The sequence below is a fragment of the Molothrus ater genome, chromosome 2 (assembly GCF_012460135.2).
Source record: "Molothrus ater isolate BHLD 08-10-18 breed brown headed cowbird chromosome 2, BPBGC_Mater_1.1, whole genome shotgun sequence".
NCBI classification, from domain to species: domain Eukaryota; kingdom Metazoa; phylum Chordata; class Aves; order Passeriformes; family Icteridae; genus Molothrus; species Molothrus ater.
Window position 1 is genome coordinate 25,078,318 of NC_050479.2, and position 25,400 is coordinate 25,103,717.

Here is a 25,400-nt window from a genome sequence, read left to right on the forward strand (position 1 = left end):
TCTTCTTTTGTGTAGCATGGGAGGTACAGAGTTAATCCACTAATGAGGAGGATATGCTGCCTTGACAGTGCAGCTAGGGAAGGGTTAAAATGCTGGAACTCAAGGTTGAGATCAAGAGCTGGGGAAGGAGGGAAAAGTCACTGAGGATGTGGTAGGGACTAGCAACAGGCAATGAAGCCAGAATGATTTTGACAAAGAAGGAAATGGAACTCTGCAGGGTCATTCCTCCTTTCATGTAAGAGAGACAAGCAGAGACAGTGACAGGACTGTCAGAAAAGAAAGCTCAATTAAAAAAAAAACTGGACAAGCACAATATACACCTGAAGAAATAAGTGCCTCTTGCAGCTGCTTTTTCTCTTCCTCTTTGGTGGGAGTGTGAACTTTTGCCTCATACACCTCCTACCTTCTGTAGTTCTGTTAAAGGCCCTTTTTCCCTGCCTCATCTGCTGGTTAAGTGGCATTGCTGTTGCTGCACTCAGAGGTGGCACCAGAAGTTATGGATTTACACTGTACAAGGTATGGAGATGGCAGCCAGTACTATACTAGAAGAAGGTACCTTGAGTTACATACAGGGCAGGAGAAGGTCAGAGGAGTGGCAACACATTTTGCTCAAAGGTTTTACACTCCTGTGGTTACACAAAGCTGTTGTGCACAACAAAGCTGTGCATAAGAAGGTGAAGAACTGTGGCATAGGGGAAGCCCACAGACACCCTTAAGTTTTCTTCCACACACAAATTAAGAATTGGGTTCTCCACAAACAACTTCTGAGGGGCCTGCAGCATCAGAAGAATTCCCTTCCACCTCTGCTACAAAGGAAACCAGAGAATTCAGCAAAAAACATTACAATTATATCTTTCTTCCTGTCTTTTGTTGGGCACAAGATATGCCTTTGGTAGGGACACCTGATGGGATGAAAAAAACATCCACACTATTCTTTCCCCCTCTCTCTTCCAGACATTAAATCAGTGCTGGAGTTATGGGAATCTACACATTCATTATCCTTCCAGCTGGAATCAAAGCATGAGTGTATGAAATGCGGTGTTCAACTATTTTTTTTCTGGGTTAAAATTCATGTGCAAACTAAATGTGGTTGTCTGTTTAATCTATCTTTTGCACTGCCACTCAGATAATCAGAGGGTAAAAAGCATTACTTGTGCTGAATGAATGAAGGGAAAATTTTACCGACTTGGTATTGGCTTTAAAATCATACCAGATACCAGGACCTATAGAAGAACAACTTTTCAACAAACAAGTTAATACTTGACAGTGAAGTCATCAGGTATCCAAGGTCCTGCTCCGGAACACGGGTTACTGATCAACCTGGGTCACTAAGAGTTCAGGTTGTCTGTCTCCTACTTTGCACACAGCACGGCTGCTTCAAACAACGCTTCTGTAGTTGAAAGACATAAATATCTCGTGCTTGGGTTTGGTCCAGGTAACACCAGCAGGTCTATTTGACCACAGCTGGTCAAACAAAGGGCAGTAAAGGAAAATGTTGTCTGTCTTCACCCCTTCTAAGTATTAATAGAAACACTGACATTTTACTGCCAGTTAGGCTACAAGCTTTTATGAGTTAATAACAACACTCTTTCTTGAAATACCCAGGAGTCTAGAGCAGAAATTACAGCTGTTTAGAGCTTTTAAAATAATGTTTCAGATTTCTCATGCATATAATCTGAAGTTTCTCCTGGGTGACACTGCATTTTGATTCATTGTGTAGATTAAGCAGGTGCCATAGGAGCTGAGGTGAACATCAGATGGTAGTTTCACCAGCTCTGTTTTGTTTTAAAGAAAATAATACTGGAAGGCTGCTATAAAATCACAGGATCACACATGTCAACTGGACTCCAGCACTAAGTGCCATATCCAGTCTTTCCTTAACCACCTCCAGGGATAGTGGTTCCACCACCTCCCTGGGCAGCCTATTCCAAAGTCTAAGCACCCTTTCTGTGATGAAATTCCTACTGATGTACAACCTCCCAATGTACAACCTGTACACCCCCCTGGCCCAGTGTAAGACCATGTCCCCTTGTCCTGTCACTGGTTACCTGGGAGAAGAGGCTGACCCCCATGTGACTACAGCCTCCTTTCAGGTAGTTGCAAAGTGATAAGGTCTCTCCCGAGCCTCCTTTTCTCCGAGTTAAAAAACGCCTGCTCCTCACAGGACTAGTGTTCTAGACCAGCTTTGTTTCCTTTCTCTGGACTTGCTCCAGGACTGAGGAGCCTAGAACTGGACACAGTACTTGAGGTGTGGCCTCACCAGTGGAGTATAGGGCAACTGCTGTGTATAGGGGAAAATGATGTATCTGCGCAAGAAATACCACCTTAGAAGCAAATCATAATTGCAAATCAGGAGTTTTCTCAGAAACACCTGGCGAGGTGAGGGATGGTAAGAGCGTGAAACAATAAATGTTAAATTCCTGGGAGTTTTTAAGAGCTGCCAATTAAAGGGCTGGGAAGACAGCCCCAAAGTGCCGGGCTTTGGCCGGGCCAGGCTCTCCAAGCTCTCCCCTCCCGGGCCGAACCGAGCACTAACACACAGCGCTGGACGGCGGCGCGGGCGGCCCGCGGGGAGGCGCGGAGCGGTGCCAGGAGGGCGCGCCCGCCCGCGGAGCCCTGCCCGGCCCCGGCGGCGCGGAGCGGAGCGGAGGCGGAAGCCGCGCCGATGAGCTGTGCGCGCTGGGCAGCGGCTGTGCGGAGCCCCGCGCTGGGCCGAGGTAAGAGCGGAGCGGCGCTGCCTTGTCCCCGCCAGGATGTGGGGACGGGGCGCTGCCATCGCCCTGGCCGCACTGGCCGCGGCCCTCTGGCTGCGGCGTGAGGAAGGTACAAACCTCCGAGCGCCGGCCCGGGCGGGAGGCGGGGCCGGGTGGGCGCCGGGTGCTGCCGGAGCCCCGGGCGGTCGGCCCGGTGCGTGCTCCCCACGAAGGAAAGGCTGCCGGGCCGGGCAGCCCCGCCGGGGGCTGGGCCGAGGCGGGAGGGAGGCGGTGGCGGCCTCGTGTGACGCTCCTGCCGGAGAGCGAAACCAAAGCGAAGGGGCGACAGCGGGGCCCAGCGCGATGCAGCCCACCCCCGCCTGCCGCGAGGGCCGGCCGGGCCGCTCACCTGCTCCGCGGAGGGACGGCCGGGGGCGGGGGAAACGCTCGCAGACCCGACCCCCGGCACCGCCGCAGGGTCTGCCGAGGGCAGCGGCTGCCGGCTCCCCGCGGGCCTGCGGGCGGCGCCGGCTGCGGCGCGGCTGTGGTGGCGGCCTGCAGGGGCAGCGCTGCCGCGCGTCTGTGCGCCGGTGCGGGGTGCGGGGGGAGCCCGCCCGCCCCGGCTCGGTGGCACGGCGGCCGGGGCGCAGCGATGTCGCTGCCCGCGCTGGCGCGGCGCGGCCCGGCACGGCGATGCGCGGGGGTGAGGTAGGCGCCGAGCGGAGCTGCAGCGCCCTGTGTGTGTGGGGGGGGGTGTGTGTGTGTAGGGATCGCGCTCCACTGCGGCGGGGAGGGAGGGAGGAGAAGGAAGGGAGGGAGGCAGGCGCACTGTGATGAGCAGAGCCTCCAAGTCCAGCCAGCACCGTCGTCCTGTCGCTCCCAGCGGAGCCCGGGGCGGGGGAGCGACAGCGCACGAATGACTGCCTGAGAGGGGGGGAGGAGAGGACCGCGGGTCCGCGCCGGGTGCCTGCTTGTTTATTTTTTTATTTATCATCATCGTTTTCGGAGGGGGCGAGTCAAGGGGAAGAGGCTTTTTTCCTTTTTCTTTTTTTTTTTTTTTTTGCCACCTCACTACCCCTCTTGTTGCAGGTGCCCGCAGCTCAAAGCGGCGCCTGGAAAGTTTTGTTCGCGTGCGTGCGGGCTGCGAGCGGCGGCGGCCCGGGATGCGGGGCCCGGGGCCGGGCTCTCCGCCGCTTCCCGCCGCACCGCAGCTGCCGGGGCTGGCGTAGGCGCCCCCTGGGAGAGCCGCGTGCGGGCATTAAACCCCCTCCCTCCTCCCCGCCGCCCTCCTCCGCCCCCTCCGTCCCTCCCTCTCTCCCTCCCTCCCTCCTTCCCTCTCCCCGGTGCGCGGCCATTGCAGTGACCCCGGCCGGCCAAGGATGATTACGAACACGCGGGGCTTCCTGTGGTCGGATCTGGAGACGCGGGCGCTGCTGGAGATCTGGGGCGAGGCGGACGTGCAGTCGGCGCTGGACGGCAACTTTCGGAACAGCCATGTGTACCGGGACGTGGCGTGCCGCCTGGCCGAGCTGGGCTTCGAGCGCACCCCCGAGCAGTGCCGCATCCGCATCAAGGGCCTCAAGCGGCAGTACTACCAGGCCCGGGACGGGCTGAAGAAGAACGGGCACGCCCGCAAGATATGCAAGTACTACGACGAGATGGACCGGATCCTCAGCTGCCGGGGGGGCCCCGACGGCGGCCCCGAGCCGCTGGCCCCGCCGCCCGACGGCGCCCAGCCGCCCGCGGGGCCGCTGGCCGCGCCGCCCACGCCGGGCACGCCGCACAACAGCCGCTCGCTGGACGCCGAGCTGGACGAGGACGCCGGGCCGGAGTCCCCCCGGGACAACTTCACCGAGGATTCCGGCGAGTGCTCTTCCTACGCCGACCACCCCATCAAGGTGGAGTGCCCGTCCTTCGCCATCCCCGTGCCGCCGGGTGACGGTGAGTACGCTGCGGGCTCCCGGCGCCGGGTGTCCTCCCCTCACCCCGCGGGCTCTCGCAGCCCGACTGTCGGCGCTTCTGAGTGGCTTTTTCCTTATCCTGCTGCCTCCTGCCCCGTCCTTGGCGCTCCGAAACCCGCCCGTGCTTCCCTCCGCTCTTGCACCTTGCGCGTCCCCGTGAACTGGGGAGCGGGGTGCTGCATACCGGGGAGGGGGAGAGGCTGCAGACAGGGACCCTAGTGAGTTTTTATCGGTATTTGTCAATGGGAAACCCATGGAAAACTAGCGCAGAGATTATCGAGACAAAGTGTCAGGTAGCATTGTACCAGAAAATAAGCATCCTTCTCGCTGGAGTGTTTGCCCGTTCCCTGCAGACTGAGTGCAGTTTTGCTAATCTGTATTAAAACGATGATGACGATAATACCTGAAAAATCTCCTTATTGTTGCAGCTGGGCCGGAAAGCTACGGGAGAGCTTTTTCCTAATAAATTGCACGGGTTGTTTCAGAAACACTGTTTCTAACTTTACCGGCTTGCGGACAGAAACAGCACTTGGATAAAGCCTGTCCTTTCCCTGAGCGTTCTTTACCCTCCACATTTGTATTGTGGAGCAGCAGGAGAAATGTTGCTTGTTTGTTTTCAGTCTAGATTAATGCAGGATTTTTAATAAAAACATGAACCTGTCTTCAGAAGTTGACATGACTTAAGAATCAGCCGATTGGTTGACGTTTAAGCAACCTTCTTTTTACATTTAAACCCCATCAAAGAGTTGTTTACACTAATGTTCTTTTGAAATGCAAATCTAGAATGCCAACAGACTGAAACTCAATTTAGATTAATGTAATTATCTGCAATAGACAAATGAGGCTATACTATTTAATAACCTTCACTTAAACCTTTTTAGAAGATGAAAAAGACTCCCATTGTTGAAGTTTAGTACTACAACAATTAAAAAATGGCTCTGTGATTTTTGTGTTACCCTTGCAGCTTGGTAGAAGTTTGTGGGTTTGCTTTGGTACTCTGAAAGAAGTGTACTGTTTATCTCACATAAATACAGCTCACATTGGGAAAGTGTAACCTAATGCATTGTGAGATGTTAGGTCACCTCTTGTAGGGAGAATTTTTGCTGCTTTCCTCTTAGAAAATTGTTTTCCATCAGAAAAATAATAGATTCTTTCCTTGCTTTAGGCTTTAAAGAAGTCAGTGCTCCAACTATTACCCCACCTCTCAATCAGCCCAAAAGATCAAAAAAACGCCATACCAATTTGACATTGGATAAAATGATGGAAAAATTCCTGCAGCAGAGCATGGATACAGATGAGAAATTTTACAGATTCGAAGAGCAGAGGCTCAAAATTGAGGACAAGCGTCGGGAAGCGGAGCATGCTCGAGAACTCCAGATGTTACAGATGTTGGGACAGATGTTGGCTGGAATTTCTTCTTCGGTATCACAGAGGTCACAATCTATACCAACAAGTCCACCTCGGAGAGCGAACCATCGTTCATATGCGGATAACTTTAATTATAATGCTATGACAGCAACACTTTCTCCACCGATAGGTACTTCCTTCTACAGCATAAATAAAAGCTAGGGTACTTTTTAAAACTTCTGTGTGAAAGCACTGGTAGTAAGCAGCTTTTGAAAATAAAAGCTAATTGGAATTATTTAATACTGTGGTGAAGGTGTTTGTCTGATGTCGAATGAAATTAAATCATTATTCGTACCATTGTACTGATTACTTAATACAGGTACATTAGTTACAACAAATTTTCATGAGCAAAATTATACCTTTGGAACCCTGTAAACCTTGGGAAATTCTTTCCACATTCATGTCTCTGTACAGTGAAGTGAGGAGGAGTTATATATGTAAAAGGCAGGTAGGAGAGTTGCTGGAAGCAATATGGAAACGTGAGTTACTCTGTAGCAGAAGTATTGCTGCTGTTCTGCTTGAAGTTACCAAGCATAACCCAATATATGAAGTTAAGGCTATGCATGTGTTTTTTCAGGGCTGGGAAAAGAGTGGAGTTTTTCCTACGCTGAAGTAAGTCAGATGTTAAGATCTAGCTTCTTTAAAATAAATTTCTTTGCAACAAAATTCTGAATCTTATAAATTAAATATTGTATTCTTGTAGTAGGTGTAATAGAAGATGAAAATATTTGCCTATGTTTTTTTTCTACACCAGCTCTATAAATTCTATAGGCATCTGAATTTACTTTAAAGTAAAAGGCAGAGCAGTATCTCAAGAATTGGTATTTATGCACAAACTTCCTTCTGTACCTCATGTGTGGGCCAGAAGCTGATGGTAGCAATCATTAACAAACTTCTTGGGATCTGTATGCCTGTGGCATTTATCTTCATTATGGTCTCTTTGTACCTGGAGGTAGACTGCATGGGCAGGAGGAAATCAGGGATATTCCATCAGTGCTGGAAATAAAGTCAGACTGGGGCTTAGTGACTGTAGCCTGCCATGTGGAAATGCAAAAACTCTTATTCTGTTCTAATTCTGATTTTCACAGTGCTTGGAAGGAAAAAAGTGTAGTTTGAAAAGAGGAAAAAAAAAAGGAAGCAGCCAGCATCAGTGCTGAATAATAATCTGGCATGCCAGATCCTAAGGGGCATTCCCTGAGTCCTGAGAGGTCCTTTCAGTTGTGTGTTATTCTTTCCCTGTAAAATGTATGGCAGACTTGGTGGTTAGGCCTGTTGAGGGTTTAGGCTGGCAGATCTGGTTGTGTTCCTTGAGTGGATAGCTGGTGTGTAGGATTTCCTGGTGGCAGCAGACTTTTGCAGATGATTTATGGGATATGAATGGATACAGTGTCTCAAATGCTCTTACTTTTAAAATTAAGGAAAGCTGGTGTGCTTTAGAAAAACCCATAGGAAATTATTTAAGGTTCTAGACTGGGGTTGAAGGTACCTACCTACAAGGCCTTACCATTACTTCTGAAAGTTTTTTCCTGAAAAGCTTAATTCTATGTAGCAACCTGAAACTGAGGTTCAGTTTGTCTTGTTGGATTTCATCATATAGGTGTACAGACATATTGCGCTATGCAAAAATGCATTTTATTTATTTAACTGTAGCAAGAGCAATTTGAGATTCTAATCTTCTAATTGGAAAGGGTGTAAAAAGTGTTTATGCTAAAATGTGAGTATAATGCTTCAGGCAACATATCTTTTAAGGAATTAAGATTTAATTTGTTAAGAGCTGAATATGCCACAGTGATTCAGTAGGTAGAGTAGGGCTATATTAAGAATGGCTTTTTGCATAATTCTCTGATTTCTCTCCATTTATTATGTAGTCATTTTATATTCACACATGAACAAGAACCAGCAGCAAATAAACACAAGGCCTTCTTAGCAACACTGCAGTTTAAGGGTCCCAAGCTACATAATATTTTTGTGTGGTTGAAAACCAGCAACTGTGTGAAGTATGATTTAAAGAAAATAATCTGCCCTGTTTCCAGAGGAGCTGAGGATTTTGTTCTCCTCTGGGTCACTGCAATGCTATTTTGGCCATAATCCAGAACAGGTTGTGGGTTTTTTCTTTTATTTTCATTCCTTTCTTTTTTTACCCCCCCTTTTTTATTATTTCTCAGTAAGACTGGGATGCCTGTATTCAAAAGCAAAAGATCAGCCAAGAGTATTTATCATTATTGAAGACTAAAACATACTGTTACTGAAGAGTAGCATTTCTGGTTTAGATTCTGTGAAAGACAGAGAAGAAGATGTATTTTGCTGATAGCACACAGATTTGGAATTTTCTTGTTTATTACATTTTTCCCCTTATTATGCCCAGTACTTCTGGAAGAGAAATTTCTTTTTTTTTTTTCCCTTCTTTTTTCCTCCCCTCTATATTTTGAAATTGGGGTTTGGGTTATTGAGTTGTGTACAGCTGAAAATAAGGAATATCATGGGAGTTATTTTCTACATAATTTTGTTACACGTGTGTAGCAGTTCCTTGAAAGCTTTTTAGAAGATCTGTACAAAAGAAAGTAAGCTATGGCTATGGTCTAGGACACTGATATTAGCATTCAAATAAGACTCTTCTGAGCAAAATGTTACAGGTAATGAGCTTTTAAGAACTTGCTCTTTTAGTGTATTTGCTGCAGTTTATAGTTAACACGTTGATAGAAGTAGTGATCCTTACATTATTCCCTTGTTAGGTAAATGTTTTGATTCTTTCTAGTTGTCATTGTTGAAGTAACTTTTTCTTCTAAATTTTTGTAGCCTTTGGAAAGAGTAATTTGATACATAGCCTACTGAGTGTGCAGTTGTTTTAGTATGTGGCTTGACATGTAGCTTTGCATCAGAGATCTGGAGATGTATTATAGCTAAAAATGATCTTTGTGTGATATTTGTGATGTTTGCATCTAGTGTGTCGGATTATAGTTTTGCAGAAAGACTTTCACTATGCTTTGTAACCGCCTACCAAAATAACAAAGCAGTGAGATAGGCCCTGATTCTGCTAAGAGGTGGAAGTCTTTAAGGGGAAGCGAAATATAAGGTAGGGTGTACATTTAAAATTTGGTTTCAGTTGCTTTGTGCTTGCTCTGTGGATGTGTTTAGTCCTTATTAAGTGTTCCTATTTCAGTTGAGTTTAATTATGGAACTGATTTCAGGCTGAACTAAGAAGGTATTTCTAGTTACAAAATGTTCATGTAACTATTTTGGGTTGTTGCTTCTTTCTGTACCTGAGCCCTAAATTAGGACTGTGAACAGTCAGTGAGAATGTTCTCTTCATCAGACCCTGAATGCATTTTTATAATCATCACCTTCCCTAGTTACTCACTGTTTTAAAGGCCTTTAAGTGACAAAGTGTTTGGATTTTAGAAGTATGTCACTTTGTGTATCTTTGTGTGATTTTATTAGTGTACATGAGTGCTTAAAAGAAATGCTTGGCAGTAGTTTAAAGCAGAACATTCTTTGAAGTAACACTTATTTTCTTCCTTTCAGTTATAGAGAGGTCTTTTTCACTGCACAGAACACACACTCTGAAGGATATGGAGAATATTTTCCAGCTGGTGCGCAATGTTATCCCTCCTCTCACAGGGAAAAAGCATAAAGGTCAAGATGGTCGTATAGGCATTGTTGGAGGATGTCGAGAGTAAGTTAAATAGAAATTTGATTTTTGCTTCTGATAAAGCTTGAGGATTTCATAACTGCTTGGAGAAGCCATTCAAACTCACCTTACACTTAAACCACAGTTTTCCAGAGAGCTTTAGGACTCCATCATCATGACCATGCATACTTAGGAAAGAACATGGTACCTTGCAGATGTGTTGCAAAGTTTTTATACTGAATGTTATGGGAACTTAAAATGCTATTTGTGTCTACCTTCTCTGTCTTTTTTGACCACCAAAAGCTGTTAGTCTTTTCCCATTCCATGGTGAAGTTTTAGAATAAATAGAGTAAGACAGCGGCACATCTGATTTTTTACCTTCTTGGGAACTGTGTCTCTTTATTTTCTTATGCTGTGTTTTCTTGTGGGCTTTTTATTTTGATAAATATTGGTGTTTAGTAGATTCTGTCAATTTCTTGCTTTATGTACTGGAGTAATGGAAATATCCTATTTCGGGGGAGAAAAAATGTACTGCATAAATCAGTTAAATGTTGTATTGACCTAGAACCAATATTGTCCACAATACTTTGAACGAGCCACTACACCTTCCTTCTTTTCATTTTCCCCTTTTGAAAGAGAGATGACATCTTTCTCCTTTAAGGGATATCTACTGTTGGACATCTGCTGTTAATAAACATTCCATAAAGAGCAAAAAGATGCTGTCTTATAGCTGGGTTGAATACCCAGGAGTTAGAAGCTAATGGTCATAGGTTCTTACCTCTTAGTTGAAGTAAGAACTTTTGGAGGGTGATTGTGTTCATGTCTCTCTCTTCAGTCTTTATGAAAAGAGAATTTAGGGCAACTGGAATCACAGTTTAGGCACTTCAGTTAAGCATCTAATGCCAGATGGGATTGATCCAGGTCACAGATCCCATATTTAGCTTGCAAACAGTTTTTGGCTCTTGTTTTGTTTGTCTCTGAAGTTTTACCTCTGCTACTTGAAAATTTTGCTGGTTTATGGCATGATCTGTGTAAATATTTCTATGAAAGATCATTATCTAATCTCATTACTGTGGTTCCTAACCTCAGTTCTATTTCATTTTAGATACACTGGAGCACCCTATTTTGCTGCAATTACAGCCCTCAAAGTGGTATGTCTTCTTCTGTACAAGTCCAAAATGAACTTTTCATAATTTCTGTTGCCTAGGTGTCATTTTTAAAATAGCATTCATTCTGTATTTCACATGAACTTTGAGCTCTAGAAGGTCTTCTTATAAGCAAAGAAAATCCTTAGTTCAGAATTTCTAGAAATACTTCGTAAATGTGTCATTTACTGTGTTTCATTCACCATGTTTCCTTCCTCTGTATAAGGTGAAGTTAGAAATATTTCCAAAATTCGACAATTTCAGGGACTTGGATAGGAAATTTCAAGACTTGATTAAATATTTTCTCCAAAAGTGAACAATAAAATAACCTTAGATTATTGTTTAGAGTTACGTTTTTGTGCTACAGTGAGTTCTTTGGAAATTTTTTCTGGACCTGATAACTGTATTGAATGAAATAACTTTCTTTCAAAATTTAAAACTTTACACTAGTAAAATTTTTATATGTGGTAATTTTAAAGATTGTGGGTGGAATTCCATGTAATTTCTAATAGCACATTTTATTTGCATTCTAATCTTCAGCAGAAGTACTTTCTAAGATTTTTTTCCTAGAAGCATGAACTTCCTTATTTTATTGACATATTAAATGGCTAAACAGACTACATAAATACAGGCTGATTGTTTAAATGTAAGCAAGTCATGCTTACCTAATACATCTGATTTTCAGAACGCTATATATAGTGTGTCAGTACTTTCAGCTCATTGGGTCTGTTTTTCTTTTTGAAGATTTCTCTCAATATGCAGGTAACCATCCCAGATACTTCCAACCACTTCTTCTCTCAGGATGCAAACCCTCAAAGATTTGAAACTGAAATGATGTTATTTAACCATGTTATTATAAAATCACAAGGCCACTCAGCTTTCTGTCCACTATGTGCAAGTCCAGTGGCAATACTAGGAGGTTCCTTACTGATGTCACTGAATTTCAGACCATTACACCTGCACATAAACAGTCAGAGTGCCTTGAAATGTTCAATATATAGTAGTAAAACAGAGAAGACACTTCCTTGATACTGGGAAATTTCAGTACACATGACCAATACAAGATCACTGGTCTGGTCACTGCTTATATAATTCTATGTGTGTTCTGATTTTTTGAGTTGGTAGCAGAAGCTTGAGACTCAACTCTTCTGCTTTAACGTTTGTTTAACATAGGGTGTGTTGCCAAAATTGCGCCAGCCTTTTTCATGTATGAATTTGGCTCATTGAGTAAAAATGGTTGGACTAGAAATGTATTCATGGGTTACCATAGCTTTATTTTCAAGTATGTTACAATAGTATTATGGCTCTCTTAAGTAGTTTTACTCATGTTCATCTGTGTCTTTTGTACATGAGGCATTGTAGTCTTTGCTCATCTACAGATGAGAAACATTTCTCAAATGAATAAAAATTTGAGATTTGTGTTTTCAGCCATCCTGTTAATGAGAAACAGAAAAAAATTATATTGGAAGTTAGATACAAAAAAACCAGAACGTTTCATACTAGTCTATGCCAAAATAGAAGAAACATAATACAATTTGTTTAAACTATCAAGAAGAAAGAATTCAGTTGAATTATTGGTTGAGTAATCTTTGGAATGATAAAGTTATTATTAAGTATAAATTTGATAATATTGTTTGCAAATTTTCTTTTTTAGGGTGCAGATTTATCCCATGTATTTTGTACCAAAGATGCAGCAACGGTAATCAAATCATATAGTCCAGAGCTGATTGTTCATCCAGTTCTGTAAGTGACTTACAGTTTGTTTAAATGAGCTAGTCAGGCTTACTATTTTTAATATTTCAGTCTGATAATTGATTAGTTTTTGTTATTTATTTTGCTGAGTTACTGGATGGATGAGCTGGAGATCACAAAAACTCCAGGCTTTGTCCTTTCATTATGACCAGTTGAATATTTAATATGGGACAGTCAGCTGTAAATTTATTTTCATCACTGTCAAAGTACAAGTTTTAAAAAGCAGAGATCTTTCTTTCTGCTTCTTTCTGACCTGTTCTGTGGTTGTAATGCATTTAGCAGTGAACAGTAGCAAGATCCAGAGCTACATATTACTACAAGTCAGCATTTTGCAATCTGCATTTGAAATGCAAATGGAGTGTTCTCTTGCTTCTTCAGTATTAATAGTATTTAATAGTAGTGTGTCTGTTTCCCTCTCACTACTGTGCATATAGACACCTAGGTAAAATTACAAGGCAAGAGAGATGCCAATTCTCTTTTTTCTTCATGAGTGTGTTGCTTGAAATACACACCTGTTCTTGGGAATAAACAGACATTCCAAAATTATATAAAATAAGGGTTTAATTAACAAGAAGAGGAAAAGTTTAATATGTGACTGTCCTCTAATTGGCAAAATCAGTGTCTATGTGTGTGTGCTTCTCCAAATTTCTGTTCTGAAATATGTTACTGATTGATGAACTTTCATAGGATAAATTTGTTTCAATTAGGTGTTATGATTGTTTGCAACGAGCACTGCAAATTGGAATTAAGATGTGTGCCTTAAGTGTATGCCTGTGAGCTTAGCTCACACCAGTGCGTGTCAAAGTCTATTGGTGTACATAGCAAAGCTGTGATGAGGGTAGGAACAGCATGATTTAAAAACATGTTTGTCAGATATTGCTGTCAGGAAGGATTTATGACAGTAGGAATATTTTGGTGTCTGAGAACAAGAATGTGGTCTTCCTTACGGGGATGTCTGCGTTGGAAGTTGTAAGTTTATTGCATTCTGAAGATGGGCTTCATTCCTGGTGCTGGAGACAGAGGTGCTTAGAAGGAAGGCAGCTAAACAGGGTTGTGTTTTGTTGGCTGCTTTTTTCCCCCACTCCCCAAAGATAGAAGAAACCCATAACTTTATGGATTTCAGACAAAATAAAAATGATGTTTGAAAGCAAGGAGAGATGGGTAGGGTTTTTACCAGTATGACTGTTTATCTCTCCAGTCTAAAAAGCATCTCTTCTGTTGATGTTCTGTCTGATATCTTATGATAGCAAATGCAATGGAGAAGCCTAATGGCAATATTAGCATTTAACTTGGGGTGTCTGGATGTGTTTCACTTGAGGTACAGCAGATGATCATCTTGTATGGTGACGAGTTGACCTTGCCTTGGGAAAAGCTTGGTTTGTGTATGCAGTGCTGCTTGATGTCTGGTAATGGAAAATGTTAATAGGAGATATAGAAGCAGCACAGAGGAAAAGGGAACTGAAAATAGGGTTAACAGTAAACTTTCTGTTCATGAAGAACCAGATCAGGCCTGCTAAGTAAGAGTGGGATTTTTTTTTACACAGATTCTCAGTGTCTTCTGTGGAATTCAGATTTCAGTGAAAACTCTGATCTTTTTACCTGTCAAGAGAACTTTTGATTTTAAACTTCTGCTCTGTCTATGAGTTCCTTTAGACATACACAGTATAGTTAATCTGCAGATTTTCATGTCCATATATCTTTTAAGTCTGTGACTCAGTATTTAATACTTTTATTAAAACTGTGATTAATTTCATGCAGACAGCTGGGCTAATTGCATGATGCAATGGATCTGTAAATATTGTTTATGTGACATTCAAAATGAAAAAAAATGCTAATATCTGAGTGTTCAGATTTTATTTATTAAATCTCCCATTTTTATCTCTTCTGCTTCATTCTCAAACTGGGACAGAGGGAAAGAGAAAACAGTCTTTTCTGGCTAGAAAGGAAAAAAATCTTGATTGACTCTACTGAGCCCAGGTTTTATTGAAATTTACACTAACAGCCTATTTTTCTTGTGAGGTGCTTTGTGTTCAGTGTCACACTGTTCATATGATCCTTTGTACGTGGTGGGGCCGTTGGCGTTCCGCAGGCATGGCCGGCTGCTCCTGACTCAGAGCCTGATCCCTTAAACAGCCTTTGTGCTTCCTCCCGGCCGCGCTTCACGCATGGAGGAACCTCCGGGTAAAACCCACCAGCAGCTATGCCATTGTTTTCTTTTGTGGCTCTCCTTAAAACTCTGCTTTGTTATGAGTTCTCCATGACCCTTCAGAGTAACTAGGTAGCTGTTGTGCCACTCTCTTATTATGCTAATCATAATTATGGCCTCGTGTGCTCAACTCCCTGTTTGAGCAGCTTGGCACTTCGCCAGGGTTCAGCTGCCATTTTGTACTGCTGGGAGTCTGACATTTTATCATCTTAGCTGCCACTGCTTTCTCTACTGCCTTCACCTCACAGGGGATCACCTCAAGGGAAAAAAATGCTCTTTTCTTGCCCTCTCTGGGTGCTTGGGCTCTTCTGGCTCCTTAGAGCTGCTCTTGTGGATCTTTGCCAGCATGACTGGTGAAGGCATGGGAGAGTTAGAAGTTGGACCTGGCGTTTCAGGTCTTTGGCAACTGTCTGTCACTTGAAGGATGCAGAGAATGTTATGTGAGAATGATTGAACAGGATAGCAGAAGGAGGGTTATGGAAAGGGACATCCATCTTGCAGCATTGCCAGGGCAATTCCACATGATCTCACATGCAGTCCATCCCAGGAATCCTTTGGGTGTGACATTCCGTGCTGGGGACACCCATAGTGCCACTTTCTGTGGTTTTTGTTTCTTGACTTCATTCCCTGTAAGTGAATGTGAGAACTGGGACTGCATGTGACAGCCTGGGATCTGGAAAAATGAAACTTCAGCATCTGGCTCTGTGTCCTCACTACCTGAGCAGAATAATGAAAGCAGGCTGTCTAGGGGCTGTGAATAGTCAGTATTATCAATAGTAACTTTTCCTTTTTATTCAGGGATTCTGTCAAATGCATTATGGCCCCTTCCACAAGGACCTGGTATTACTAAAAAATTGACCAGGTAACCAGTTCAATATTGTTGATGTCCAACTTCTTGCTTTCCTGTGGAGAAGCAAAAAATGTGTATTGCAGAAGTTGGGGTCTTTGAATAGTGGAATATACCCAGTCTTGGTGACATCTGCTCTCCTTGCTCTTGTCACTGCCACCTCAGGTTTGTGCTGCACTTTCCTGTTCTGTCAGCTAATGTGCTCCTACTGTAAATGCTTCACAAATACTGGCAAGGTAAAACCTAGCTTTGGCATTTAATTAAGTTTTATTGCAGATGTTCTCTGTGTGGATTTCTGCTGTAGATGTGTGCACGCTTCCTTCTTGCATTTCTAGAGAAGAGTTTTTAGCAGCTGGCTCAAATCAGATTGAATAGACTTCTTGGATACCTGTGTTGGGTCACCTTATCTTGTCCTGGTAGGCAAGTGATCACAGAGCTAAATGAGCTGTATGAGCCCAGGTGGTTGTATGGTAAAAGAAGACAGAATAAATCTATTGGGCTATTTTCCCCTTTTGCAGAGACTTTTCATAATTGTACAGAGATTTTCTTCTCTGTAGGCCTGAAAAGAGCCAGCTACTACTGAGTAGCCCCCTTGTAAGCTGGTTATCAGACAGTTTGTAAAGTCAACAATCAATATACTCCTTGATCTCCAGGGTTTTATCAGAGAAGTAGAATGAGGTCATTAATTTCTTGTGGTGCCAAAGAAGTGATGTAATTCTACATTATCCACCAAAAAAGCCACCCTTGAACAAGGCATGGATTTAGAACTAAAACCTTCCTCTTAGCTGGTTATATCTCTGGGTTTGTGTGGACTAGGAAAGATTGTCAGAATTACTTGAAGTCTTACAGTTAATTGCAGAGTTCAGGTTTTGGGTTGCATTTTGGAAAAGATTATTCTTTTGAGTTTGAAATAAGAATAATTGGGAAGAAAATACTTCTGAGGCTGGGCTGTTTGTTGAGGCCAGTTATCTTTAATGAAGAAACTCAATGAAGATCAGGGTTTCTGGAACATATTTTACCTAGCTTTATTGAATTTTGTCTATGTTTTGAGCATTTGAAAAAATTATGAATGTGAATCATGGGTAGTTGAGGCCCTGATAAGTTACTTGAGCACTCTGAATCAGTGCCAAATCTCTTATAGAAGGCTCAGCAATAATCTTAATATTTTTGGTCTCTTGTAATTTATTATGTGGAGAGGAGATGCAAAAGCATTGATGCAGTGTGGGAGATGCTCATACCTTTTATTTGTGTTAGCTAAGGATAGCTATTAAACACTACTTTGGTGTAATGCTGGCATTAACCTCACTTTTGGATCAGCTGCTGGAAGAGGTGCAGACTTACTGTCACCAGGGAAAGTCAGGGAATAAACAGAGACCCCTCCAACAATCAGAAAGATGTCTCACAAGTGACTTGGGTGCTGGGTCCCTATTACACCTGCAGCAAAGATGGAGGAAGATACAAACTTTGTGATCTTTCTTCCAAAGCCTCATTTAGACATCAGCCTGGCTAGGAATCACATAAAAAAGTCCATTTTTTTTTCTCAAGTACTTAGGGGGAGATAAAGGTCAGTTTGTATGTGCTGACTTAGAGAATTTATATATTTAAACTCTTTCTTGTTCTGTCATGCAATGCCATGGCTAAAACTTGCTTATGGACCTGTTTCGTGTGTCCAGCCTCCTTGGCAAAAAACTGCTCCTTCTTTGCTGTGTGTTGCAGAGTGAATAAAAGCAGGGAGGTGTATTCACCCTGTGCTATAGTCCCTTTCCTTCCTGTTGTTGCAGAGGTCCCATGTGATTCCAGCAGAGGTTTTGTCACCTTCTCAAAGTGTGAGAAGTAGCATTGCTGCAGGGAGTGCTGCTGTCCTTGCTGCTTTCTGATGTGTCAGAAGTAGATGTACTCCAGTTTGATCTGGCCAAATTTATCTTCCTGAATACTTGCCCTACTGCTGTGATTTGAAACTGGGATCAAATTTCTTTGGTGTTCAATCTTTCTTGAGTTTGAGTGAAGGCAGGCATCCCTGGGGTTTATTTTTGAAGGTTTTAGGATCCCCCCTTTTTTTCCCTGGATGACAATAAGCAAAGCAGATATTTAGGTTGAGACCTGTCCTGTCTTCTCATGTGTTCACAGCTGACTGGAAGCACTCCAGCCTTCTGGGTATTCAACTATTATCTGTGCCTTAAGGGTTGAATGCAAGGGCTACCAATGTGATAAAAGCTTGTCACTTTATTTACTGGTTTTAACAATTAAAAAAAAAGGGGCATTATTTTTCTAGGGACATTTAAAAATGTGCTCCTTTCAGAGGGAGATTACATTGTCATCTTCATTCTATGGCTTTTAATGTCACAAATTTGGTTGACTGCTGTCCATTTGAAAAAAATCAGCCAGATTGTATTTATCAGTTCTGTTCACGGGAAGCATAATGGGTCAAGACCATTTCCATGAGCTCTGAAAATAGGAGGTCAAGACATTTGGTTATCATTGTGCTTTTTGAGAGGATTGTCATAATACACGCTGGTATTGTCGTTGAGATCAAAACAGACTCCAACTGCTTTAAGTATTTGTATATATCTAAATGCAGGTCATAAAATGATTGTGTTGGTAGCTGTGGTATCTTTACAAGGCTAGATAAGGTTGACCTTCAGCGCTGTAGTCATGTCTGGGTGAGAAATCTCAGGAAACAGAGTCAGGCAACAGCTTCTTCTCCTTTGGGGCTCTCTCACAAGATGCAAGAGGCTCTGCTCTGTTTAAGAGAGGTGATCCCATTTGTGTAGTGCATTTGAGTTCATTGTTAGAGGGGCTGTTGTTATCTCCGATGCCTCTGGTGTGTGACCACCCAATTCCTGATGTAGCAGAACATCTGATACCCAAGTGAGAGTCTGGTGTGGAAGTAGCAGCTATAGAAAACACTTTCAATCCTTGTCATTATGAAAAAAACCCAAAACAACGATGTGGTCAATATGGCATTTTTTTCTAAATGTTTCCATCAATAGGTCATTCATGCTTTTACTGCCTTGAAGGTAGAATAGGGAGCAAGATTCTGGTATCTGCACATTAAGAGCAGTCCTTTCCTATGAACTTGTGACACCCCTGTTGCTCCTGGATAATGGGTTGCTGTTCTTGCTGCTGCTAACAGAAGAAGCCTACCAGGTTCACTTCTGGTGTCTAAATTAACTTACTCAATGTCTGGAAAAGAAGACTTGATTTGAATAGAATTCAATCCCTCTCTCATTAAGGTCTTTATTTCTCTTTCATTTTCTTCCCTGTTATTTAATCAAATTGTAGCTGGAAAATACATATTGTCTATCCAGTGTTTACAGATTGTGCACAATTTAAAGATTTAAACAGGTGAAAATAAAGACTCTCTTGTCTTCCAAACGTTTTGGGGGGGCATTTTAATATGCTAATCCTAATTTAATACACGTATCTCTTTTTGTTCTCTAATTGCATCCAGACAGCTTCATGCCAGCATGTTGTCTCTGTAATTGGCTCTACCTGACTGAGGTGCTTGGTGAGAGACACAAGAGTTGATAATAGGCTCAATGAGCTTCTCTAGAAGAAGCTATTATCTCTAGTTCTGTTCATGGGACTGAAAGAAGCTTCCTGAAGCCCTTGGGCTTCTGGAAATTTGTTTGAGAAAGATGATTTGGCAAAGAACATTGGCAAATACAGCCACTCTTAGAATAGAGAATTATGCTCAACATTTTTTTGCATTGTTTGGGTTTGCTTTTGATTTCTTTGACCCCTCCTTTCCAGGATAATTTCACTCCCTATCTTATTTTCCCAATGAAAACCTCACTCATGGTTTACCACAATTTGGAACAATTAGTTATCTGAGAGAATTACTTCAGTTCTAGAGCTACACATTGTGTCCCATTTTTGGCTCTTTTGATGTGTTGCATTACATGAAAGTTCCAAGTGTCAGCCGCTCTAACATTTGATTCACATTAATTATAATTACCTGCAGTGTTTGGACAAACAAAACTGAAACTCTTTCATTCTCAGATCAGAAACTTTTTCCATCTTTGAAGATAAGTCTGTAGGTTTGCTATGAAACTGCCCCCTTAGTGTGGCTTTGTCTGAGTTTGCACAAACAGGCTTGTGCAGTGGTACATCTTAATGCATTTGGAGTTGCCTCAGTCATACCAAGTGTGTACAGATAACAAGCAGAATTTGAATAATGTCATCTCCAGTGAGGAGCCATATAGTCAATCAGGTGACAGCAGTCTTGCTTTGTCCCGTGTTCTTCTCTAGCAGGAGGTCCCACTGATTGGCATTTTCTGGTGTCCAAACCCCATCTCTGATTGCTAAGGCAGTACCAGCTCTGCCTAAAACCCATGTGAAGAGCTGCAGTCCTGCTGCCTCCTGTTTGTGCTGTCATTCATGCTTATCTACTATTTCTGTAGCTCCTGGTTATACCCTTGCTGACTTTGCTTCACATTTTCTTGTTTCCATGTAAAATTTGACAAGGCTGCACCTTATCTCTTGTTCCTTTCCCTCCTCCAGAAAGCAGTGACAGAAACTGTCATTCATCCTGAATGGGGAAAGCTGCAGTGTTTAGAGCTTTCTATGATTATTTAAAGCTGTTGCTTGGTGGCTTTTGATCATTTGGTAAAAGCCAGTCTTTGAATAAAATGCAGCATAGAACAAAATTTGATTTCTTCAGAGAGTTGGGGATGGGAGTGGTGTTTCAGGTCCTAGCTGTCAAGTGTCCCTCACTCTGGGCAGTGACCAACCTAGAGCAGACTTTCAAGCAGATGGCACCTGTCAGGTATCTGATACAAACAGCTCCAGAAGATGCTTAGGAACTGTGGGTGATATTAGGGCAGTACCCGCCATCTTTGGTGTTTGCTGGGGATTTCTTGTTTTTTTTTAATATTATGAGGTTTTGGTTTTTTGTCTGTTTTTGGAAAGATTATTACATCAAGCTTTCCCTAAGATGAAGATCTACAGAACTGTGTTTTAGGATAATTTTCATTGTGCCATAGTGAAATATAGAAGAGTTCTGAAGATAAGCTTATAAAAGCTTAACTTAGTTCTTCTTTCTTTATTAGCTCTTCCCCTCAAGGCTGCCCTCAATGGCTTCACCCAGTCTGTACTCATATCTAGAATTGGCCCAGTCCAGGTGCAGCACCTTGCACTCCTTGAACTTCATGAGGTTAATGTGGCAAAAGTTACCTAAAGCCACTAATAATTTATAAAGAAAATTTGTCCTCACTGTTTTAGAGACTCAATGATGTTTAATTTGAAGAATCCTTGTCTATTTGTCCATGGAAAGTAGTTTCCTCAATACATTCTAGAAGCTGAGAAAAGAGGAAAGAGAGAAACATGCAAGATACTGAGCACCATACCTGGTAGCTTCTGTCTACCCAGCAGCTTCAGGGACAGCAGATGATAAAGGTGTTGTGTCTGCCTTCCCCAGAGATCATCAGTCATCTCAGCCTCTCCTTAACAAAGAAGGAAAGCTGATCAGACCCCATCTCTGGTGTCCTTTTCCCTCCTGTGCCTCCATGTAACCCCCTCTGTCTGCTTGATCTGACTAATGGACAATTTGTGATTCTGTGATTGCTGACATTAGCTTTAGGCTCTCTCTTACCTGCACAGCTTCACAGATATGACACAAATTACAGAAGCTCCTTCAGTTTTTCTTATAGTTATTCTGTTGTCTTGCAGGTGTTATTTATGTGTTTACCCTGTGATAGTTCTTTAATGTGTGCAGTCTGAGGTTTATTGGTTGCTTTGCAGACAAGCTAAGGTTTTGAGGAGGTGTTTGGGAGTTTGGAGGTGTGTTGCTTAGTTGCTTGATTGAACAACAGTGAGTTGTCATAATCTAGATTTTCATCAGAATGGCATCTGATAACATGTCACATAACACCTAGTGAGTGACTGGAAGTAGCTGTTGGAGATCTGTTCATTCCCCATTTATTCCCTGGTGTGCTTTGTCACTAGAATCTTTTTTTGCACACATCTGCACAATGGTACTGTAGTTCACTCTCCATGTTTACAGGTGTTACTGCTAGGATTCAGCTTCCCAATTATTCCTATTGTGAATGTTCATGGTGCAGAGTTTGTATTTTTGTATTAGGGGAAAGCCAGACTAGTTCCCAAAGTCTTTCCCTATCACCTTCCAAAACAACTTGCTTTATTTTGGAAAATCCCAGATTTTTATTTAATCAAAGTCTATCTTAAAGGTTTTCACCCTCTTCTCAGAAATTGAAATACTGTTTTCTCCTGGCCTTAAGAAATTTTCTTGCTCCTCTTTATATTATTATTCACTTTAGAGTGGGGGTATTGCATTTATGATATCTCTTTTGGAAAAAAAATCAAGTTGGATATCATATTATCATATGGCTCTGCACTTCTAAAGACAATAGTGACTCTTGTTTACTTGATTAATTTCTGTCAAAGCTTGAAGATCACATCTCTTTTGATCAAGGGGAAGTCTTCTTCATACCTTGTATCTTTCTAGAGAGATATTGGGTTTTTTTTAAATACAGTGCTAATTTCAGTTATTGTTTCAATGTCTTGGGCAGTGGAGGTCCTAAGTAAAAGGAGATGCTTGAGGTCAGGTTAGTAAGCAGGCAGAGAAATTGGCATGACATGACAGAGGAGGTTAACTCTGTTCTCTGTGTGAGCACAGCGCACCGAGAGCAGCTGAGGACCTGACCTGGCATTCTATCCTGGTGCCTCCAAAGTAGCTTTTCCCAAAGACATTTCTGTCTAGTTTTGATCCACAGGCAAACAAGAACAGGCATTGATTTTTTCTGTAATGATAAACTAAATACTGCCAAGAAATATTTATTCCTCAGCACCCAGCCACAATTATCTGTACAGGCAAATTATCCAAATGATCCTTAGCAAGGATTTTGACCCATGCCAGCTAGCCTCTTCCAGCCACTTTTTCCACTGATGAGGAATTCCCATGGTCCAGAAACTGTGCCCAACAGGCAGGTTCAGCTTTGTTTGGGAGCCTGAGAGTGCAGAGACCATCTGATCTCAGAGTCAGAGAGCTTTTCTGGGTGTGTTCAAACATCGTGCGTAGACTGTAGCTGGTAAGAGCTAGAGGAATTCTGCCTTTGTGCTAAATCCCGTGGTCAGGAACATTCAAGGTTCACCCCTGCCTGAAGCTGCTTGTTGATCATTTGTACCCTATCAGCTTTAAAATGCTGCTGGTTTGATGTGCATGTGTGGACATAAACTGGAGATAACACAACAGCCCTTCCACTTCTAGAGCAGCTATAGGAGCAGGATATTGCTGCAGTGTCTGTAGCTGTGTAGCACAGCTATTGTGAACATCCAGTGTCCTGAAATGAAGCTGGCATGGTGCTGTTGTGAGACAGTATTTTTCTGCTTTCTTGATGAAGATATAAAATCCATCAGTTATTTACAGCATGGTTTTATAGCTGATTTTGCAATGTAGTAGTCATTATTACCATTTTTAATCTCTTGACCCTTCATATCTTGAAATGCTTCTTGATGTGACATTGCAAAGGAGTCGAACATAATGTTTGTAAGATGCTTGGAAGATGAAAAGCTCCACAGTAGGTTTTTATTATTACCAGAGGCAAAGTGTGCAGGAGTGGCTTAATATTGGACTGTTTATTTCCCAAGAGATGGCTTTGTTTTGAAAAGTGCACATTATCAATTGAGTTTTAGACAAAACTATCTTATTTCAATCCTGAATATAAATAAATTGACAAACTTTTTTATGGTTAGATTATTTGCATAAGATATTTGTAGAAGAGCAGAGCATTTATGATAATAGCTGTGGCTCTATTCTTAGCTTATGTTTAATGAAGCTTTTTTTTAAGTGTATTTGGCTTCTACTATCCAAAGGTATGTTGAGTCCAGACATCCTTATATATCTAGAAGTTGCAGTGTTCTTACAACTACATGGTATATGTATATTGAGATATATATTGCTCTTCAAAGATAAAATAAGTTCAGTATGTGAACAAAGAAAAGTGGTCTGCATTCAGAAATTATGATGTTTTATTAGAGTTTGGTTTGCAGGAGGTTTTTCACATGTTCAACCTACCACATATTAAAGACCTGTCCTTTTTCCTTTTTTTTTTTTTTTAATAGTGCTTTAGCTATTTCTTGAATCATTTTTATTTCCAGCTTCTATCTACATCATAAACTGATAGGTGATGGTACAGAGATAAATAAAAATAAAAGGGAGCTGTTTAACAGTTCTCAAGCTGGTTTCCACGAGAGGTAGATGAGGAGAGAGGGAGCTGCAGTGCTCAAATGGAAGCAGTTCAGCCTGCTGGAACAGGGACTGCTCCAGGGACAGCGATGTCCTGCTGTTCACTGTCTCCCTTGCCCTTGCAGGGTCCTCACTCCCACCCAGCAGCCTTGTTTTGACAGAGCAGTTTTGTGTGTCAGCACAGGGCACCTCTGGGCTTTCTGAGGCAGCTCTTGTCAGCGGAGGGGTCTCGGGGCTGCGGCCAGGCACCGCATCCCTGCGCCCTTGACGGGATGCCTCCCTCCCTGCAGCTGCAAAAGCTTTGGGCTGCTGCCTGGCACTTACAGAAATCATTGTGGAATTTGCTGATTCTGCCAGACACAACCTAAACACTTGTTCCTAAGTGCTGTGTCCCATCAGGACAGCTGTTGGTTATGAAAAACATGCAGTGGCTTTCATCTGTAATAATACAGCTTTGTTGGTGTATTGCAAGCTTACAATAATCTGAGCAATACTGTGAGGCAGTACCCCCTTGCTCAGCCTACAGGGAGCTTTATTCCCCCCTGCTTCAGTTAGGAGGTTCATTTATTGTTGTCACTAATGTCAGAGATGAGGGGGGAGGGAGGCTAAATTTTCCCTGCATACTGTCAGTAAGGATTAACTGCAAATGCTGGGCAGTGCTTTCAAAATATTCTGACCTATTTACACAACAAAACTGATCAGAACAAAATAAACAGTTCTGGTCAGTGGCTGAATGCTGTATTGTGACAGCTATATTTGGCAGTGAATTTTCTCATCATTTTTCCAATGCAGACAAAAACCAGAATGCCATAGAAATTTTAAGCATTACAAGCAGATAATGCCCATACTGAATAGCTTGTTTCTCCTGTTGCCTTTTGGGGAAAGGGGACAATTTGGCTGTAATTCAGTTGGAACAAATTCTTATGAAGCAACTGACAAAAAAGCATATGAGTAGATTTATCATTCTGCCATGTGGGGTAATAAACAATTGCATCATTTCCAGCAAGCTGCAATATCTACCTGCAAGATGGTGGATCTCTCTCCAAGGTATAACCTCTGCAAAGAAGCATTAAATAGGGAATTGTGACAGACTCTAAAAATTGTTGGTTTCCTGCTTAGATTTTATTTTTTATTTTGTAACAGCTGTAGTGGATACTTGCAGTTACTTCCTCATTTTTATGTGGTATCCCCTAAAGAATGAATTGAGAGAAATTCTTCATTTTAGCTATTTGGAAAACCATTTTATATTTTATGGGTCACAGATTCTTGGTAGTTTGGAGGATAAAATTGCCTGACACTCGAGATACTTCATACTAAAATGAAGCCTTTTCAAACTTTTTTTTTTTCCCACTCTTCCTTGTAGTGACAGTCCCAATGCTGTCCATGAGGTGGAAAAGTGGTTACCACGGCTGCACTCGGTTGTCATAGGACCTGGCTTAGGCAGAGATGAAGTTCTGCTTGAGAACGCTAAGGTAATGTGCATACTGATGTTTTATCCTGTGTCTTCATGTTGATTTGTATTAACCATTCCTATATTTTGCATCATTACACAAAT

At 42.4% G+C, this 25,400-nt stretch overlaps 1 protein-coding gene across 6 annotated transcripts in view; it reads left to right on the top strand.

Annotated features, from left to right (window-relative positions):
- The first annotated feature begins 2,640 nt into the window (after positions 1–2,640).
- NAXD (NAD(P)HX dehydratase) overlaps positions 2,641–25,400 on the top strand; it is a 51,266-nt gene continuing 28,506 nt past the window's right edge. The window contains exons 1-7 of one of the 6 annotated variants that reach the window (XM_036401828.1): positions 2,641–2,717; positions 4,054–4,634; positions 5,820–6,191; positions 9,584–9,734; positions 10,795–10,840; positions 12,489–12,577; positions 25,209–25,317. In XM_036401828.1, the coding sequence (XP_036257721.1) occupies positions 4,073–4,634; positions 5,820–6,191; positions 9,584–9,734; positions 10,795–10,840; positions 12,489–12,577; positions 25,209–25,317 (1,329 nt within the window). In that variant the 5' untranslated portion in view covers positions 2,641–2,717; positions 4,054–4,072. The other 5 variants (XM_036402597.2, XM_036401036.2, XM_036404223.2 and 2 more) reach the window with 5 other exon arrangements.